The sequence below is a fragment of the Hoplias malabaricus genome, chromosome 1 (assembly GCF_029633855.1).
Source record: "Hoplias malabaricus isolate fHopMal1 chromosome 1, fHopMal1.hap1, whole genome shotgun sequence".
Taxonomy (NCBI): Eukaryota; Metazoa; Chordata; class Actinopteri; order Characiformes; family Erythrinidae; genus Hoplias; species Hoplias malabaricus.
Genome location: NC_089800.1, coordinates 2,050,087 through 2,070,522, shown reverse-complemented (window position 1 = coordinate 2,070,522; position 20,436 = coordinate 2,050,087). Strand labels below are relative to the sequence as shown.

Sequence of the window (20,436 nt, the reverse complement as noted above, 5' to 3'; positions counted from 1 at the left end):
CTCTTATTGTACAGTCTAGAACAGGGACTCTTATTGTACAGTCTAGAACAGAGACTCTTATTATATAGTCTAGATCAGAGACTCTTATTATATAGTCTAGATCAGAGACATTTATTGTACAGTCTAGATCAGAGACTCTTATTGTACAGTCTAGAACAGAGACTCTTATTATATAGTCTAGATCAGAGACATTTATTGTACAGTCTAGATCAGAGACTCTTATTGTACAGTCTAGAACAGAGTCTCTTATTATATAGTCTAGATCAGAGACTCTTATTGTACAGTCTAGAACAGGGACTCTTATTGTACAGTCTAGAACAGAGACTCTTATTATATAGTCTAGATCAGAGACTCTTATTATATAGTCTAGATCAGAGACATTTATTGTACAGTCTAGATCAGAGACTCTTATTGTACAGTCTAGAACAGGGACTCTTATTGTACAGTCTAGAACAGGGACTCTTATTATACAGTCTAGAACAGTGACTCTTATTGTACAGTCTAGAACAGGGACTCTTATTGTACAGTCTAGAACAGGGACTCTTATTATACAGTCTAGAACAGTGACTCTTATTGTACAGTCTAGAACAGGGACTCTTATTGTACAGTCTAGAACAGGGACTCTTATTTGTGAAGGTATACAGAGAGTGGGGGGCAGTGTGGGTTCGCTGTGTAATGTGTGATTTCCAGTTCTGCTCCTAATGCATCGCACGTCACACTCCACTGTGTCACTGGTTCAGTTAGTTGTGGCATTGAGCTGCTGTAATAGGGCAACACACACACAAACACACACACACACACACACAGACTCTAGATGGTGAATCCCGTCGTACAGGACTGAAATGTCCCAGAGGTCCGTTGCCATGTGTCCAATTTAAAAGAGTGACAGAGAGAGAGACACAGATTACTGCTCCATCTGCAGAAACGAGACTGTGTGTGTGTGTGTGTGTGTGTGTGTGTAAGCTGGTTGTATCCACTGGGAACTACTGAAAGGAGTAATAATTGATGGCCAAAAATGTTTGTTTTTAAACGTTATTTTAGTTTAGTTTAGTCTGTGTTTCACAAACACGCACAGCTCTCCAGGTACAAGTTTCAATACGTTTTTAGGCACAACATTAGGCGCGCACACACACACACACACACACACACACACACACATAGCATTAACCAAACTAAAGAAATGAAGTCAAACCACTGTGAAATTTGAGATTTCATGATGCACTGAATCATGAAGGAATCAAGGTCAGAGATTTACACTCCTTCTGTGTGTGTGTGTGTGTGTGTGTGCGTGTGTGTGTGTGTGTGTGTGTGTTTGTGTATTACACTGCCCTAAAGTGATATCATGCACTGGAGTGTAAATGCATGTGTGAGAAAGGAGTAAGGAGGGAACTCTGAATGTGTGTGTGTGTGTGTGTGTGTGTGTTGCACTTTTACCTGATGTTTTATTCATGTACAGTAAAGAAGCTCCAGGGATTGAGCTTCAAAAGCAGAGAAGAGCATGGGCTTACTATCAGTTTTAGGACTATCTACAAACACACACACACACACATACACACACATACACATAAACATACATTTACAAAAAAACACGCAAAACCCAAACATATTACTAACACACACAGTCACACATTTCCAGTGATAAACCCCTCCGGCTGACACTTGGCATTGAGCATGGTGAGTTTAGGCTCATGTGCAGCTGCTCCAGAACAGCCCAGTGTGTGTTCGGGTCATTAATGCCTTTCTGCAGTGTGTGGATTAGTGACCCCTGACCCCTGCCTTATAAAGCTGATTTATTGAAGCTGGCCTCAGTGTTTTTTGGTCTGCTGCCCCCTGCTGTTCAGAATGTAGCCCTTCCTTTTTCACTGGGGTTTTGCAGTCTGTTTTGCTTCATTGAAGGTTCTGTTTGTTCTGATGGTTCTTGTACTCAGTGCAGAGTTCTGGACCCAATGTAAATGTTTGACCTGAGGCCGCTGATGCTCAGCTGCAGAACGGACACCGACACGGCGGCTGAGGCTGTTGAGCTGAGCTGGTTGAACTTCACTGAAAGTATTCAGCCCTGAGTAATTCATCTGTAAACTATTCAGCCCTGAGTGATTCACCTGTAGACGATTCAGTTCTGAGTGATTCACCTGTAGACGATTCAGCCCTGAGTGATTCACCTGTAGACAATTCAGCCCTGAGTGATTCACCTGTAAATGATTCAACCCTGAGTCATTTACTTGTAGACGATTCACACCTGGTTCATTCACCTGTAGACAATTCAGCCCTGAGTGATTCACCTGTAAATGATTCAACCCTGAGTCATTTACTTGTAGACGATTCACACCTGGTTCATTCACCTGTAGATGATTCAACCCTGAGTGATTCACCTGTAAATGATTCAACCCTGAGTGATTCACCTGTAAATGATTTAACCCTGAGTGATTCACCTGTAAATGATTCAACCCTGAGTGATTCACCTGTAAATGATTCAACCCTGAGTCATTTACCTGTAAACGATTCAGCCCCGACTGATTCACCCGTAGACGATACAGTCCTGAGTGATTCGCCTGTAAATGATTCAGCAATGAGTGATTCACTTGTTTGCTTGTGTTCCTCTCATGATGCTGCGCTGTTTCTGAATGAATTTAACAGTTAAAATCTGTCTCTGTGTGTGTGTGTGTGTGTGAGTGAGTGTATCTTTTTGTGCTGGTGCCACACACTCCTGACGCTGATGCTGGCGTTTGATGCAGGGCAGGGTAACCATGGTAACAGAGAGGCAGAGTAAGGCCACCCAATCGTGTGGAGCCTGAGATGCATGTCAGTCTTTCACAGAAGAGTGAGAGTGTGGAGGAGGAATACACACACACACAGAGAGAGAGCCAGAGACCACCAGGCTCAATGCCAACGCTAAGGCTAGAGGGGTATAAAGCTCCCAGCATACACACAACACACGCTTACGCACACTCACCACTCTGTCAATAATCCTCGCCTTGGAGCTGCTGGGGTCAAGAGGGGTCTGATGTGCAATGCAGCCTTGTGTAACACACACACACACACACACACACACATACACTCAGACGTGTTTATCTGTGTGTTATTAATGCTGTGGTGAGTTACACTGCGTCGTGTATCTGTCTGGAAGGAAATTACGGCCTCTCTGACACATGGGTCATTTTTTATTCGTTTATTCGCTTGGTTATTGATCACACCCAGTGGTGCTTATCACACACACACACACACACACACACATTTATTATTCTCCTTCAGTTGGCTTCTCAGGGACCTGCTAACTTACACTTCGGCTCTAATCCGCCCGCTAATTAATTATAACTCGATTATGGCCTTCAGTCCTTCCACCAGACTCAGAGATTGTGTGTGTGTGTGTGTGTGTGTGTGTGTGTGTGTGTGTGTGTGTGTATAGAAGGTCCTAAAACAAACCTTGATTTATGTCTGCTTCTTTACAGAGATGTGGATGTGGGCGTGTGGTGTGTAAGGTGTACAGTCGAGCGCTGGGAGTGTGACGTTGCTGAAGGTGAATAGTTACACCTTGGTCAGATTGGAAAAGTGATGTAATATCAGAATAAAAGTCCTTGTACCTGAACCTAAAATACTCCACTTACAGCAAACAGTGGCAATGTGGCAGTTTATTGCGCCAGTTCCGTACCTCGAATACGTCAACCTCCACTAAACACAGCATGGTATTTACGCCACTCAGTTCGGCTCTACACGGTTTTCAGTCCCTGGTCCTTGGCTGGTTTTCCGCTCCCAGCAGAACACCAAACGCCCATGTTCGGGAAATCCTTAGTCAGTTCACACCCCTCTGGCTGAGTGTTGGCGTTTAAAGTGTTTGTGCGCTAAGGTGTTGTTTACGGAGGTGTCTGCAGCTCCACCTTAATTCCGCTCCACTTTCAGAGGTGTGCTGAAGGCTCTTAAGGTGTCTGAGATCTGAGGGTCGTGACCCGGTCAGCAGGTGGAGAGCAGCAGGTAGAGGATGAATTAATGTTACTGTGCCTTTAAGACTCATGCATGTAAATGACCTCTCTTCTCATTGGTTGCTCTGTTTTTCGCCTCACTGAAAGGTGCCCAGGCAAAACTGGGACACGCCAAAGTCTTTAGAGGAAGTAAACGGAAGCTGGACATCTTCAGAGATCTATTCGCTTCCTCACAGCCTTGAACAGCACAACGTTTAATCCTTCTCCACAGCTTTCAGCGACTCTGCTGCAGACCGTCTGCAGGAACAACAGCACTTATCACTTCACTGTGTCCAGGAGGGGATAAACGGCTCTCTCTCTCTCTCTCTCTCTCCTTACAAAAAGCATTGAGAAAGAGAAAGACCCTGAGGTGTTAGAGGGGAGATGTAGTGCATTGCCAAACACCCACGCACTCCTTCTCTCTCTCTCTCTCTCTCACACACACACACACACACAGACACAGTGCAGTAATAGCAGTCTTTCTGCACTTATCAGCACTCCACAGAAGGACAAAGAGAGAAAGAGAGAGAGAGTGTGTGTGTGTGTGTGTGTGTGTGTGAGAGAGAGAGAGAGAGAGAGAGAGAGAGAGAGAGAGAGAAAGCTGCTTAATGTTCAGAAGGTGAGCTGTCACACACTCCTCCTCTCCGCCGCTCTCTGAGGGTCCTCACCCTCTCGGGATTCTACGGACCCTCGCTGTGGTCGAAACCAAGGCGCTGATCCGAGACATGTCCGCAGCAATTTGATTCGTCGATCAGTGTCTGATTAAATCCATTAATTAACCATTAAACTGCCGACTTCTTCTTCCCGCAGATTACATCAAGGCCAGTGCGTCAGTTCCTCTAATAATTCATCAAACACTCAGAGCCTCAGTGGCACAATGACAGCGAGCGTTTCTCCGTGTGTGTTCTTGTGTGTGTTCTTACGTTCTCAAGTTCTTGGTTGACGTCATCTTCTTCTTCTGTTACAATTCTCAATTACAAACACCAAGAACAGTTATAGGTGACATTCACGATTAAAAAACAACAAAACGGTGTTTACAAAGCCTCAGTGTCTGTAAATGGGTAAAAAAACAAAGCGTCTGGGTCCGGTGCTAGGCTTTCTCTCTCTCTGCTCACGGCAGAGAAACGCCATCTGGAGGTTTTTAGACAACGGAGAGACTCCAAACGCTGAAAAGCACCAACCGAGATGAGGATGTTGCTCTATTCCTGCTCCATAGGGGGGTCACACTGACTTATTTTTGCTGTTACAGTTACATTACTTAAGGTGGAACTGACTCTAAATTCAGGAGAGTGCTAACTGCATGAAAGTAAACGCAGAGGGAAAGTGCTACAAAACTAAACAGCTCCAGTTACACATGAGTTTCTGTGGGAATCGTTCCACCTTAAAAAATGTAAACAAACCAGAGGACAGTGTTTCCTTCCAATCGTAGACGTCCCTTTACTTTAAAGGACACAGATGTTGTTCTCACTTCACCCAAAATAACGAGGACACATCGTTCCGTGACTCACCAATGATAACGACCCGGAAATCCCATCATTCACCGCAGCATCATGAACTTTCTTCTGGAGAACACAGGTTCGTTCTCAGTGTTTTAGGTACTGCCCAGTTCTTATCCGCTGTCTGTCTGAAATGAAGGCTATAAATGTGCCTCTGGGAAGGCTCTGTTCTAAAGGCCGGAACATTGCTGTGAGGATTTGATGGCATTCAGAGTCGGTGTGTTAACATACTTCAACACAATGTTCACGGATGAACCACAACTGAGTAGCTTGACACTGGAAACCCGTTTAGGGTCCGCGTCCAATCAGATCCGGCGGTGTGTGTGGAGGTTGCGTGTGTGTGTGTGTGTGTGTGTGTGTGTGGAGGGTGTGTGTGTGTGGTGGGGGGGTGTCTGTCTGTGGAGGAATTAGACAAATTAAATAAAGAGACAGAGCAGGAGTGACCTTCAGCTTCTGCTGGATGCTCAGTTATCTCCCCTCAGGCTTTCTGTCTCATGTGTGTGTTAGACACACACACACACACACACACACACACACACACACGCAGGTGTCCTGTTGTGTAAGAGCTTGTGCTGGAATGAGTAGGTGTCTCTCTGTGTTCCCAAGGTAACCAGACGGCTCACTGCACAGAAATCTCCGGAGAAATGCATGACACAAATCTCTGGAGTGCTCTGGAGCAGCTGCAAATGAGTCAGAGTTCACTCTGTCCAGTGGTGAGTGTAGATCAGAGGGGTATAAGCCCTCAGCAGCGGTCTGTGGAACCGTGGAACAGTGGAACTGTGTTCTCTGGAGTGATGGAGCACCATAAAGTTCCTCATCAACACCGGCCCCTGACCTCGCAGATGATTCTGTGAAGGCCGAACACCATCAGATCCTCACAGCAGTGTTCCAGTGTCTAGAGTAAAATCTGTCTGGGAGAGCACAGTGTGTGTGTGTGTGTGTGTGTGTGTGTGTGTTCTGATGTCCAGTGTGGAATCAAAGCTGCGCTGATGGCTGTGTGGTCACTTTGTGTCCAGCTCAATAACCTTTAAAAGCAGTGGAGCTGTGATGGAGTCGTTTAACTGATGTTAACCCATTAGTGTGTGTCAGTTATAGGGCAGCACACACACACACACACAAGAGGAAATGTCACACAGCTTTCAACACCAGCTAGCACTCAATGGCTTGTAGATTACTGGGATTAACCCCTGCAGTCCCTGACCGTTGCAGGAGTTCTGGTTTCCACGATGCTGGTGTTTTGTGTGTGTGTGTGTGTGTGTGTGTGTGTGTGTGTGTGTGTGTGACTGAGAGAGAGAGAGAGAGAGAGGTAGAGAAACAGCATAAAACACTTCTCTTCATTACATTCTCTTCATTTACCCTGTAGTGTGTGTGTAAATAAAGTTATATTAAGCTATTAACTTAGAGCTACGTTAAAACCGTTACTTGGTGCAGCTGGTTAAATTTAAGTAGCTTGTAAAACGTTCAAATGTCCTAACGATCTAACGTTCTGCTGCTGCAGCTTGGCTCCTGGTCCGGATTCGCTGAAGGGGGTCAGAGCGGGTTTACCCTGCAGCTACCGCATTGTCACTGTACCTCAACACGCTTGGAGGAGAACACTACCACCCCATACTGAAGTATCAGCTGGAGAGGGCGAGGCCTGTTAAGCTCTAGGGACTCTCCCGTCCTAGGGCCTAGGGACGTAAGCCTCGGAATTATAGAAGAACACCCTCAGAACCCCGCACAAGGGCCCAGCTGTGGTTCTGCGGCTGAGGCCCGGAGCCCGGTGGTTATTTCTGGCGCCGTGTTTCGGCTCAGTATTTCAGGATAATGGCTGCGACTGGGAGTCGTTAACTATGAGTGTTCTCCGCACCGGGATCTGGGCTGGTTTATGAGGTTATCATCAGTTACACACACACACACGTTTGGGCTGAGTATTAACACCGTGAGCAGCAGGAGAGGAGCACATTATTGATCTCTGGTGATGTTGGAGCAGAGAGCAGTGTACACAAACTTTTGGCTGTGTAGTCTATTTTAACACATTACGATTAACAAATGCAGTGTGTGTGTGTATGTGTGTGTGCTGCGTTTGCCCGCGGATGGAGAGAGCGAGGGAGGAGAAGAGACAGAAGGGGGCTCTGGGGAGGGAGGGAGGGGGGTGTGTGTGTAAATGCTCCGGAGAGCTGGAGCTTTATTGTGTGCGAGATTCAATCCTCTGCGTGAGACTCTGATTTTATTAAAGGTTAAAAATGGCTCTGCCGTGTGGCTGGGTGGGGGGAGGGAGGAGGGGGGAGGGGGGCGGTGGGGGCTGGTGGTGGAGCTTGGGGGGAGTGTCTATAGTTCTATATAAAATAAAGATGACGGATGTTTCTCTGTAACCTCAGAAACCAGGCTGGAAAAATTACATGGAGAAAAGAAAAACGGAAAAGGATTGATATCTGTATTAATATGTGGAGGCTGCGACACACACACACACACACACACACACCACGAAACACTGAGGAACAGGGAGGCCTTGCCCTTAAGAGGGTTAACACCTCACAACTTACAGGGGTCTTATTTTGCTCAGTGCCGCGGTTGTGGCTTGTATCTCTGGTAAATGTGTGTGTAATACACTGTATCTCGAGTTAAAGCAACACTAGGTAAGACTGGGTATTTTTGGCATTTATCCTCAGCGCCCCCTACAGTTCAGGAGTGTGATTCACTTTTACAGCACTGGGTTGTTGCCTGCGTCTGCGTCTTCCTTCAGGATCTGCACTCTCTCCCACATCAGCACAGACCTTTCTTTTATTGATTTGTTAATAATTAACTATTATTGTTTTGTTTGCTTCCCTGGTTGATGTGTGAAATGTGGTATATACAGTCATGACCTTTTGGGAGTGTGTGTGTGTGTGTGTGTGTGTGATTCGGAGTAGGTGAAATCTGACACCGTTCCGTGTGATGCCCTGGTCTCTTTGGAGTGGAACCTCGCTCCCGAGGAGCGTCACGCTGTTCCTTTAAGACCTGGAGGCTGAGTGTTCAAAGCCTGTCCTCGCTGTTTGATGTGGAAATGACGAAAGGAGCCTCTAGACGGGACCCTATGAACACATTTCATCCAGAACAGACAGGTCCAGATCACTCGGAACCCGTCACTTTCTCTAGGAACCGACAGTGTGCTGATGTGACAGATCTGGGCAGTGTGCAGTCTTCTCTAGAGTGTGGAGCTGGTCAGTGATGTCGTGTTAGCAGCAGGTTGTAAAGAAGTGGTGGCTCTGCTTCTCGTGTCTCAGGTGACGTACATACCCTCCCCACCTGAAGGGGCCACCTCAGGGGGGGACTGGAGGAACAGCTGTGGTGGCGATGGAGAGGTCTCCCCTCCCTCCCTTTCGTCTGTGGTCTGGGGGATGTGGCCAGAGGTTCGAGGCCAGTTGATCTCACTGTGAGAGTTCCAGATCTTTGGGATAATGAAGTTAAACCACTGAGCTTCAGCCAGAGACAGGATGTAGTTCACTGTAGAGAGAGTGAGGAGCTGTGTGTGTACAGTGTAGTTTGTGACTGATGTAGTTCACTGTAGAGGGAGCGAGGAGCTGTGTGTGTACAGTGTAGTTTGTGACTGATGTAGTTCACTGTAGAGGGAGAGAGGAGCTGTGTGTGTACAGTGTAGTTTGTGACTGATGTAGTTCACTGTAGAGGGAGCGAGGAGCTGTGTGTGTACAGTGTAGTTTGTGACTGATGTAGTTCACTGTAGAGGGAGCGAGGAGCTGTGTGTGTACAGTGTAGTTTGTGACTGATGTAGTTCACTGTAGAGGGAGAGAGGAGCTGTGTGTGTACAGTGTAGTTTGTGACTGATGTAGTTCACTGTAGAGGGAGAGAGGAGCTGTGTGTGTACAGTGTAGTTTGTGACTGATGTAGTTCACTGTAGAGGGAGCGAGGAGCTGTGTGTGTACAGTGTAGTTTATGACTGATGTAGTTCACTGTAGAGGGAGTGAGGAGCTGTGTGTGTACAGTGTAGTTTATGACTGATGTAGTTCACTGTAGAGGGAGTGAGGAGCTGTGTGTACAGTGTAGTTTGTGACTGATGTAGTTCACTGTAGAGTGAGTGAGGAGCTGTGTGTGTACAGTGTAGTTTATGAGTGATGTAGTTCACTGTAGAGGGAGTGAGGAGCTGTGTGTAACAGTGTAGTTTATGACTGATGTAGTTCACTGTAGAGGGAGTGAGGAGCTGTGTGTGTACAGTGTAGTTTATGACTGATGTAGTTCACTGTAGAGGGAGTGAGGAGCTGTGTGTACAGTGTAGTTTGTGACTGATGTAGTTCACTGTAGAGGGAGTGAGGAGCTGTGTGTGTACAGTGTAGTTTATGACTGATGTAGTTCACTGTAGAGGGAGTGAGGAGCTGTGTGTACAGTGTAGTTTGTGACTGATGTAGTTCACTGTAGAGGGAGTGAGGAGCTGTGTGTGTACAGTGTAGTTTATGACTGATGTAGTTCACTGTAGAGGGAGTGAGGAGCTGTGTGTGTACAGTGTAGTTTATGACTGATGTAGTTCACTGTAGAGGGAGTGAGGAGCTGTGTGTACAGTGTAGTTTGTGACTGATGTAGTTCACTGTAGAGGGAGTGAGGAGCTGTGTGTGTACAGTGTAGTTTGTGACTGATGTAGTTCACTGTAGAGGGAGAGAGGAGCTGTGTGTGTACAGTGTAGTTTGTGACTGATGTAGTTCACTGTAGAGGAAGAGAGGAGCTGTGTGTGTACAGTGTAGTTTGTGACTGATGTAGTTCACTGTAGAGGGAGCGAGGAGCTGTGTGTGTACAGTGTAGTTTGTGACTGATGTAGTTCACTGTAGAGGGAGAGAGGAGCTGTGTGTGTACAGTGTAGTTTGTGACTGATGTAGTTCACTGTAGAGGGAGCGAGGAGCTGTGTGTGTACAGTGTAGTTTATGACTGATGTAGTTCACTGTAGAGGGAGCGAGGAGCTGTGTGTGTACAGTGTAGTTTATGACTAATGTAGTTCACTGTAGAGGGAGTGAGGAGCTGTGTGTGTACAGTGTAGTTTATGACTGATGTAGTTCACTGTAGAGGGAGTGAGGAGCTGTGTGTGTACAGTGTAGTTTGTGACTGATGTAGTTCACTGTAGAGGGAGTGAGGAGCTGTGTGTGTACAGTGTAGTTTGTGACTGATGTAGTTCACTGTAGAGGGAGAGAGGAGCTGTGTGTGTACAGTGTAGTTTGTGACTGATGTAGTTCACTGTAGAGGGAGTGAGGAGCTGTGTGTGTACAGTGTAGTTTGTGACTGATGTAGTTCACTGTAGAGGGAGTGAGGAGCTGTGTGTGTACAGTGTAGTTTGTGACTGATGTAGTTCACTGTAGAGGGAGAGGGGAGCTGTGTGTGTACAGTGTAGTTTGTGACTGATGTAGTTCACTGTAGAGGGAGCGAGGAGCTGTGTGTGTACAGTGTAGTTTGTGACTGATGTAGTTCACTGTAGAGGGAGCGAGGAGCTGTGTGTGTACAGTGTAGTTTGTGACTGATGTAGTTCACTGTAGAGGGAGTGAGGAGCTGTGTGTGTACAGTGTAGTTTGTGACTGATGTAGTTCACTGTAGAGGGAGCGAGGAGCTGTGTGTGTACAGTGTAGTTTGTGACTGATGTAGTTCACTGTAGAGGGAGAGAGTAGCTGTGTGTGTACAGTGTAGTTTGTGACTGATGTAGTTCACTGTAGAGGGAGTGAGGAGTTTAATGAGTTTCAGACAGAGACAGATGTTCTGTGTGTTTTTGAAAAGCTCAGTTTTGCCGTGAACACGACGCCACTGAATCTCCACTTTGGAGACTGCTTTACGAAAACCCCAAAATAATTTTCAGAGCAATAGAGCAACTATTACATGGTGGGCATTAGCTCTAAGGCGTTTCCCAGAGTGTGACACAGTGTCTGAGAGAAATCTCAGTGCCTCTCATCGCAGCCAGAATTACCTCTCGACACCCACCATGATGTCAAACCGTACTGAATCAAGTCCGGGACCCCGTGACCTCCAGCTGTAGGGAATCACAGCTCTGTCTGTGCGGTTGCTCTTTGATTATCTGAGTAAAGCTGAGCTGCTCTGTAAAGTTTCCAGGCTCTCATTCCTCCTCCAGTTTTCCGTGCGGTTCCCGGCGTCAGAGCTGGCTCCTGTTCAGCTTCTTCACTCGGATTGCGGCGCTCTACAATAAAAGCCTCTGCCGGAGCAGGGAGTGTGAATGGGAACGATCTTAAGCTCCTCTGTGTTCGGTGAGAGGATGATGTGAGGAGGGAGGAAGGTAGCCTTTGTGGTGAAGGCTGAGAGATAAGAGTCTCTACAGGGACTGTGCTTCAGTGAAGTGTGTGTGTGGGTGTGTGTGTGGGGGGGGGGGGGGGGGGGGGGGTTACAGAGGGAGTGGAGAACAGTGAGGTTCACAACTAAACACACAATGATTTGGATTATTTGAATGGGTGAGAACTTAATTAAGAGTAATGTAATAACCCAGGTCCACACACCATCTTCAATTATAAACATGTTCAGGTCCCGTCGGAGAACCTAGTTTAGAACGGTTCTGTGTTTCCACCAACACAAACAGAAAAGTCGGTTTCCAGCTGGAACCAAAGAACGGTGGGTTCAACGACGGCGTACGTGGGCGAGTCGAGATAAAGAAGCTCCAGAAAGAGCTCAGAGCCTCAAATATAGCGTTATGCCACAGTGGAACTTGATGGGTCATTTACTGAGTGTTACATCGTCCTGGATGGTGTTCTGGGTAAAGAGCAGAGAACCAGAAGGGTCTGTGGAGGTTCTCCTCCTTTTAAAAAGAAAACTGGGAAAGAAAACAGGTAAATGCTCTGTCTGTGTGTTTCTGGGGTGTTTTCTTTCCTCTATCCATGGTTCCCTTTCCTACTCCACATCCTTTCAGACCCACGGTGCTGACCTGTCCTCCTCTCAGTGGAGAGGTCTGCAGCCAGAGTGGAGCATGGTGCTGTTTATCTGTTCTGAAGTGATTCCAGGTGTTACACAGCTGTTGGACTTCTTCCTCTAGAGCTGTTTGCTCCAGGTTCTGGATGCTCCTGAGCGGTGTTTATGGCGGTTTGTGCCGAAAGTACTGATCCGATGCCGCGAGTGCTTCCGGTTTACTGACACAGTGGGCGCAAGTCTGGAGCTGTAAGGGTTAAATGATGAGCTCGGAATTCCAGTGCACTTCGCTCCCACTTCCCTCCCTCTGCAGGCCACGCCCCCTTCGTTAGCCCCAGGGGGTCCAGCAGGGATGTGGGCTCCGCTGGACCCCCTGAGCGAGCCGTTTCCGTTATAATGGCCTCTTTGTGGCTGTTTTCTCTGTGTTGTGAATTTTTTATGTGCTCTTTAAAGCCGATCGCTGGAGGGTGAGAGTGATGGAGAGACGCTAATGACCGGACGAATAAAGGACAAGGAGCATGTCGCTCTCTCCCTCTCTCCCTCTCTCTCTCTCATACTCTCACCCCCCCCCCCCCCCCCCCCCACTCAGACCGATGATCTGCTGAGATGCTGTGGTTTGTTGGTGGCTGACCACTAGTTTCTGCCGGATTCTGACTGACCCTCTGGGTTTCTGGGGGGTGCTGAGTGTTGCAGAATGTGGCAGATGCAGTGTGTGTTGGGTGTGTTCCCTGTAGATCGTTTGCTGTGTGTTTACGTCTGTTTTGAGTGTGTGTAAGTGTGTGTTGGGCGATTATTCACTGGTAAGAGACCCCTCATTGAATTTAATCTGTTTATACATTATATCCAAATTAGCTCTTACTTTAGTAACGTTATTTATTTTCCCTGAGATTACTGATGAGGAATAGGATGCATAAATATGCCATGGGTCTGAAAGGACATGGACATGGATGTGAGAAGCAGAAAGTTCTTCTCCATCGTCTCCAACTCTGCGGCGGATGTTTAAGAACTTAAAGAGTTTCTCCTGAATAGAGGGGACAGGGTAATAAAGGCATAGCGCTGTAAATAGGCTCATGCATATAAAAGTGTGTGTGTGTGTGTGAGAGAGAGAGAGAGAGAGAGAGAGAGAGAGAGAGAGAGAGAGAGAGAGAGAGAGAGAGAGAGCTGATGTTAGCTGTTCTTTGTGCTGTAGGTGATGATCCAGCAGCTTGTTAAGGCGGCAGGGGGAGGAGAGGTGATTTATTACCCATGATTCTCCACTCCCCACAGCAGACTGAATGATGTCTCACCAAACACATACACACACACACACAGCAGGGAAGTGAAAGTTGTAATGTTTAGACCAGTGCAACTACATTAATAGCAATTGCAGCCACTAGAAGGTGAAACATTGCTGTGAGGATTTGATTGGATCCACAATCAGCTGTGAGCACAAAGTCAAGTGACGGGTTTTCGGCACTGTGCAGTTCAGCTCAACACAACACCAGGGAGTCATCCACCACCCGTTTTCAGAGTGTGACATCAGCAGTCAATGAGCTCTCACAGCCCCCCCCCCCCCTTGACTCTTTGACCTTGTACTTACATGCACAGGACAGAAATTTGACACACCACGTCATAATTTTGAAATACCGCCCTCATTTTTAAATACCGCGGTATACAGTATTACTGGTACTCTACAGAACCTTATTCTGGGTCATTGTTTTTATCCTCTGACCACACACTGTATTTTCCAGGCTCCAAATCCACCACCAGACCTGGTCATCTGTGTCCACTCCCAGCGTTCCCTGAGCCTTAAATGTATCGTGTGGTCGGCAGAATAAGTGCCACGTCTGTGTCCTAGACCTCGCCCGTTCAGAGTGGCGCTGACCCCACTTGTGGGCAGCTGTGACCCTGCGGAGCACGAGGAGGAGACCTGGGGTTTCTCTAAATCATTTTCAGCAGAAAACAACTTTGGATCTTGTGGTCGGCTCAGGGTCAGAGCTGAGATTTTCCAGCTGTAATCGGAGCGGTTGGCGAGAGCAGTGTCATTGTAACAGCAGGGACGACTCGGGGGGTGCGATTTCTGGCGGATGATAAGTGGTTAACGGGGGTGTCGTGCTGTGTGTGTGAGTGTTTACCGCCGCAGTCCAGACTGGGTTTGGTTTGTGCTGGTTCTGCTGTAAACACGAGCCGGGTCCAAACAATTTCATACCACTTAAATCCACTGGAGGTCTCGAATGATTCTCAGTCTGAGAGTGCTTTGAGATCATGCTGAGCAATATGAGATCATTCTGTGCACAGTGAGATTTTCCTGAGTGTTGTGAGATCTGTGCATTGAGATTCTGTGCATTGATATTAATCTGAGAGCACTGTGGAATCATTCTCTGGGATTTGTGATATCGACCTGAGCACCGTGAGATTAGTCTAAATTCACTGTGAGATCATTCTGAGCACTGTGAGATTATACGGAGTGCTGCGAGATCAGTCTGAGCACTGTGAGATTATACGGAGTGCTGCGAGATCATTCTGAGCACTGTGAGATTATACTGAGTGCTGTGAGATCGGTCTGAGCACCGTGAGATTAGTCTAGGTTCACTGTGAGACCATTCAGAGTGCTGTGAGATCATTCTGAGCACTGTGAGATTAGTCTAAATTCACTGTGAGACCATCCAGAGTGCTGTGAGATCATTCTGTGCACTGTGAGATTATACTGAGTGATGTGAGATCGGTCTGAGCACCGTGAGATTAGTCTAAATTTACTGTGTGACCATTCAGAGTACTGTGAAATCATTCTGAGCACTGTGAGATTATACTGAGTGCTGTGAGATCGGTCTGAGCACTGTGAGATTACTCCAGGTTCACTGTGAGACCATTCAGAGTGCTGTGAGATCATTCTGAGCACTGTGAGATTACACTGAGTGCTGTGAGATCGGTCTGAGCACTGTGAGATTACTCCAGGTTCACTGTGAGACCATTCAGAGTGCTGTGAGATCATTCTGAGCACTGTGAGATTACACTGAGTGCTGTGAGATCGGTCTGAGCACTGTGAGATTACTCCAGGTTCACTGTGAGACCATTCAGAGTGCTGTGAGATCATTCTGAGCACTGTGAGATTACACTGAGTGCTGTGAGATCGGTCTGAGCACTGTGAGATTACTCCAGGTTCACTGTGAGACCATTCAGAGTGCTGTGAGATCATTCTGAAAGTGCTGTGAGATTATTCTGATGCTGTGAGGTCAGTCTGAGATTTCCCTGTGTCTGTGTGTTCTGGAGATTGTATCTTTAGAGAAAGAGACGGATCCCTGCGTCAGGAGACACTCTCAATCCGCCGTCGGTCTCAAAGACCCTCGCTAAAGATAAACTCACTCATAAGACGACGAGATGTCCACAATCAGGAGACGCTCTGATGATCATCAGTGAGATATGTGAGAGACCGCTGGATTTAAGATGGTTTTGACTGAAAATATGTCATTAATCCACACATTGCTAACTCCCTTTTCCTCACTGCTAGCACAGGTAGGGGCTAACGCTAGCAGCAGAAATGCTAATAGTGAAGCATTGTGTAATGTTTATTGTTTTTTGAGAGTGTGAACATATTTATACCAGCTCTTTCTCTCTCTCTCTCTCTCTCTCTCTCTCTGTCTCTCTCTCTCTCTCTCTCTCTCTCTTTCTCTCTCTCTCTGTTCTTTCTCTCAATCTCTTCTATCCCTTCTCTCTCTCTCTCTCTCTCTCCGTTCTTTCTCTCATTCTGTTCTCTCCCTTATCTCTCTCTCTTTCCCTCTCTCTGTTCTTTCTCTCATTCTGTTCTCTTCCTTCTCTCTCTCTTTCCCTCTCTCTGTTCTTTCTCTCAATCTCATCTCCCTTCTTTCTCTCAATTCTTTCTCTCAATCTGTTCTCTCTCTCTCTCTCTCTCTCTCTCTCTCTCTCTCTCTCTCTCTCTCTCTCCCCCTCTTTCTCTCTCTCTCTTTAACATAGGCAGCGATTGCTGCTGAAGTGCTCTTTCATTTCGCAGAAAATGAAAAGAAAAACAGCTCCTCGTTATGGATTTGGACTGGAGCTTTCCCGGAAAAACCCGAGCGATGGGTTATTTAAGGACGGAGGGATATTTTGTTGTCTTTGTGTTGTCTTTGAGTGACACAGCTGCAGGACGCTTGGCTAATTTTCGCCAGTTTTGCCAATTTTCCTTAATTTCGCTAATTTTCAATTCTCTGTGTTGTTTTCTCTCCTGTTTTCTTCTTCCTTTCCATCTTTTCTTTCCTCCCTCTTTCTCTTTCCTCTCACTTCAGCACAGCTGCTAGCAATCACAGCTGGCCCATGTACCCCTCCATCTCTCTCTCTCTCTCTCTCTCTCTCTCTCTGAGACGAAGGACAGGACGGACGTCTCGGGTATTGATTAAGTTCCTCAGTGATAGTGACGCTGGCCTTCCAGATAAAACAGCACATCCGCTGTAATTAGAGTCTGGGAAGCGAGTGGAGGAGCAGCTGCTCTCTGAACCCCACGGAGATGTTCAAAGGCCTCAGTCCTCCCTTCGCTTCTCTCCGTCTCCGCGTCCTTCTCTCGTTTCTGCTGAATCAGTGAATGCAGGGCTTTTAAGGGCTGGACGACGTGGCTAGAATTCGTATCACGATATATTTCTTTATCGATATCGGTGTGGTTGTGATGATTCCGGGTCGGTGGTGTTTCGGGAACGCCGGGATGAGTGTCCTCCTCTGAGAAGTCCTGTGCTCTGCTGCAGTGTCCCGGCTCCTGAAGTGTGTTATTAGGCGTGAGCGATGCTGGAGAGGCCGGGTCCGGTCCGTCTGAGAGCGCCGAGGGTTCTGAAAGGGTAAAGTGGTGCAGGATCTTCTGAAGCGTCTGGAGACTAAACACAGGTCCTTTAATTCCCTCCTGATGGAACAGACACAACAGAGAAGCTCAACACACTTGGAGGAGAACACCAACTCCCCAGTACACACATGTTCATCTGCTCACACACAGTGTGTGTGATCTCTGTAGAAAAGCATCTCAGTACAGAACGAGAAGTTGTGGAGAAGCTGCACGTGAGTCTCAGATCAGCAGTGGGCTGTGGAACAGTGGAACCACGTTCTCTGTGGACTAAGGCTAATCAGTGGCTACTTTAGACCCTTGAAGACAGACGTATGGGACTCTCTCTCTCTCTCTCTCTCTCTCTCTCTCTCTGTGTGGGTGTAGTTAAAAAGACCCCCGTGATAAAGGCATATAGACGCTGTGTACCCCCCGCGTCCTCACTCTTATCAGCTGCGTTCTGCTCGGCGCAGATTAAAACGGAGCCACAGTTCAAACTGAGAACAGAAAATCCAGCTTTTATTTACGGTCTCTTTCTGTTTTTGTGCCTTTAAATCCCTCTGTGTTTTTCTGCGGACCCCCGGGGCAGACCACCCCAGATATCAGGCGAGCGGCGCTACTCAGGCTGAGAAAAAACTAAACCCTATTTCTATATGGCTACGGTTTTGTACATATTTTGAGGTCTAAGCATGTTTATTGCATTTATTTATAGTCTACACATTATAGTCTGTAAATGTCTTTCCCTGGAACTGTAAAGTATCCAGTTGTGGAGAACTAAGCCTAATCCCTACTCTATATGTTCAGCCTCTTGAGGAAAAGGCTTGTGTCCTTTATTAGTCAGGGCATATGAAATGTTGCATGAAACATTAAAGTCACCACATATTACGCCATTCTTCAAATGACTGACATCCATGAGTCTAAGCCACTGTCAGGGTCTTCTAATGATGATAAATGACCCCCCCTCACCCCCCCCCCATTAAAAATACATCAGTGATGTTTGTGGGCGGAGTCTCTGCGGCCGATGGCGGTCCGGCAGAAGGAGCCTGGCCTGGATTCCTGAACGTGGAGACGACAGACAGAGGGGAAGTGATGGATCAGCAGACCTCCCACTGTCCTGTGTGTTTGTTGGGAGTGAGGGGCGGTGTTACGTGTGTTGTCTGCATGTGCGTGAGCCTCTGGGTTGTGCTGAATGATGAGCGTGTGCTGCTGTAACAGAGCGGTTAATTATATCAGTGTTTAGCTGCCGGCGCAGACACCCGCCGCTCCAATCTTCATGTCACTGGAAAAATGAGGAATGATTAAATCCTCTGTTTAGCTGTTTCACCGTCTCCTCCCCCCCCACACACCCTCGTCTCCACGATGTTCCTCACGGTGATGATTTGCATATGTGTGTGTGAGTGTGTGTATGTTATGTGTGTTGTGTTTGTGGAGTGTACTGTACACAGAGACACTGCACTCTGACGTGAACGAACTGCCACGAGAAATTCACACACTTCCTGTGTCCTTTTGTCCACACTCTTAAAAATGATGGTCTACAACTGAGGAACGTATTGAAGAACAAATAAAGGGTTCTTTGCATCGTGAAGACGTTCTTCAGCTTGATGTCGAGTCTAGAGCACATTCTCCATCAATCTGAAGAACCCCATCATGATGCAAAAGTGTTCAGGATTCTGTACTGAGTGTGTGTGTTCTCTCTGTGTCTGCGTGGGTTTCCACCGGGTGACTGTCTGTGAGGAGTGTGGTGTGTTCTCCCTGTGTCTGCGTGGGTTTCCTCCGGGTGACTGTCTGTGAGGAGTGTGGTGTGTTCTCTCTGTGTCTGCGTGGGTTTCCTCCGGGTGACTGTCTGTGAGGAGTGTGGTGTGTTCTCTCTGTGTCTGCGTGGGTTTCCTCCGGGTGACTGTCTGTGAGGAGTGTGGTGTGTTCTCTCTGTGTCTGCGTGGGTTTCCTCCAGGTGACTGTCTGTGAGGAGTGTGGTGTGTTCTCCCTGTGTCTGGTGGGTTTCCTCCAGGTGACTGTCTGTGAGGAGTGTGGTGTGTTCTCTCTGTGTCTGCGTGGGTTTCCTCCAGGTGACTGTCTGTGAGGAGTGTGGTGTGTTCTCCCTGTGTCTGGTGGGTTTCCTCCAGGTGACTGTCTGTGAGGAGTGTGGTGTGTTCTCCCTGTTTCTCAAAAGTGTCTCAAAATGTGTGAGTGTGTGTGGCCCTGTGAAGGACTGGCGCCCCCTCCAGGGTGTGTTCCTGCCTTGTGCTCAGTGATTCCGGGTAGGCTCCGGACCCACCGCCGCCCTGAACTGGATACAGACAATGAATGAATGAATTTCTGTGTAAGACACTGCCTCCACTTACTGTGAGCTTAAGGCGGTATTCCAGGTGGATGTTAACCTCTCTGTTTTTCTCTGTTTTGTCTCCAGATGATGAAGTTCGCCTGGGATAACTACAAGCAATTCGCCTGGGGCAAGAATGAGCTCCGGCCGCTGACCAGGAACGGACACATTGGAACCATGTTTGGTGAGTACACAGTCGGACTGGATCCGGATCTGTATTAATGTTATTCATCCGATGTCCACGAGTCAGACACAGAGAGACGAGCAGCACCATCCACTGTTCGGTGTGTGTGTGTGTGTGTGTGTGTGTGAGACCCTGGGATGTGGTGGTCCGGATTAACGTCACTGGTTATTTGTGTGTGACAGTTGGGTCTTGTAATTTAATCGTCCTCGGCGGTGTGTGTCCTCGCTGTCTCCAATTTTCATGTTAATTGACGGCTGGCCATCCCTCATCCTGTCCTGTCCCCTGTCCCGTCTCTCCCGGCGTTCCGAGCTCTGTCTGTCAAGCGCTGGAGTACTTGAAGGTAGAGGTTTCTTTTCAGTGTCAGTGAATGGAACCAGACATCTTTGTGTCTCCAGCACACACCCAGTCAGCGCAGGGTCTCCGGAATCACGTATCACGGAGAAGGGACGAAGGGAAATGATTCCGTACTGCGTTCCCAACATTATGCCAAAATCATGAAAAACTATCCACCGGGAAAACAGGGATCTCTCAGGGGTTTCAGAACCTGAAAAAGAGGTGGATTTCCCGTCAGAAAACTGGGGTCAGAGCGTCCTTTATTCCTTCAGAGGGACTCTCTGAGCTGTGTGTGTGTGTGTGTGTGTGTGTGATTCATGCGTACTAAACACACACACACTCTGTTTGTGGAATATGTTTTTCCAATCTGAGCTCCTGGATCCACTGGCTTTTGATCTGCTGAGTAAAACAAATGTGTGTGTGGTGACGTATGTAGGTGTGTGTGTGTGTGTGTGTGTGTGTGTGTAATTAAATGCTGTTCTTGCGCTCTCTCTCTCTCTCTCTCTCAAGGA

At 47.4% G+C, this 20,436-nt stretch overlaps 1 protein-coding gene across 1 annotated transcript in view; it reads left to right on the top strand.

The window, feature by feature from the left end:
* LOC136664109 (mannosyl-oligosaccharide 1,2-alpha-mannosidase IC-like) overlaps positions 1 to 20,125 on the top strand; it is a 57,480-nt gene extending 37,355 nt beyond the window's left edge. Inside the window, exon 2 of the mRNA XM_066641171.1 lies at positions 19,495 to 20,125. Coding sequence (XP_066497268.1) covers positions 19,495 to 19,629 — 135 coding nt within the window. The 3' untranslated portion in view covers positions 19,630 to 20,125. The remainder of the gene's footprint in view (positions 1 to 19,494) is intronic.
* Positions 20,126 to 20,436: the final 311 nt, after the last annotated feature.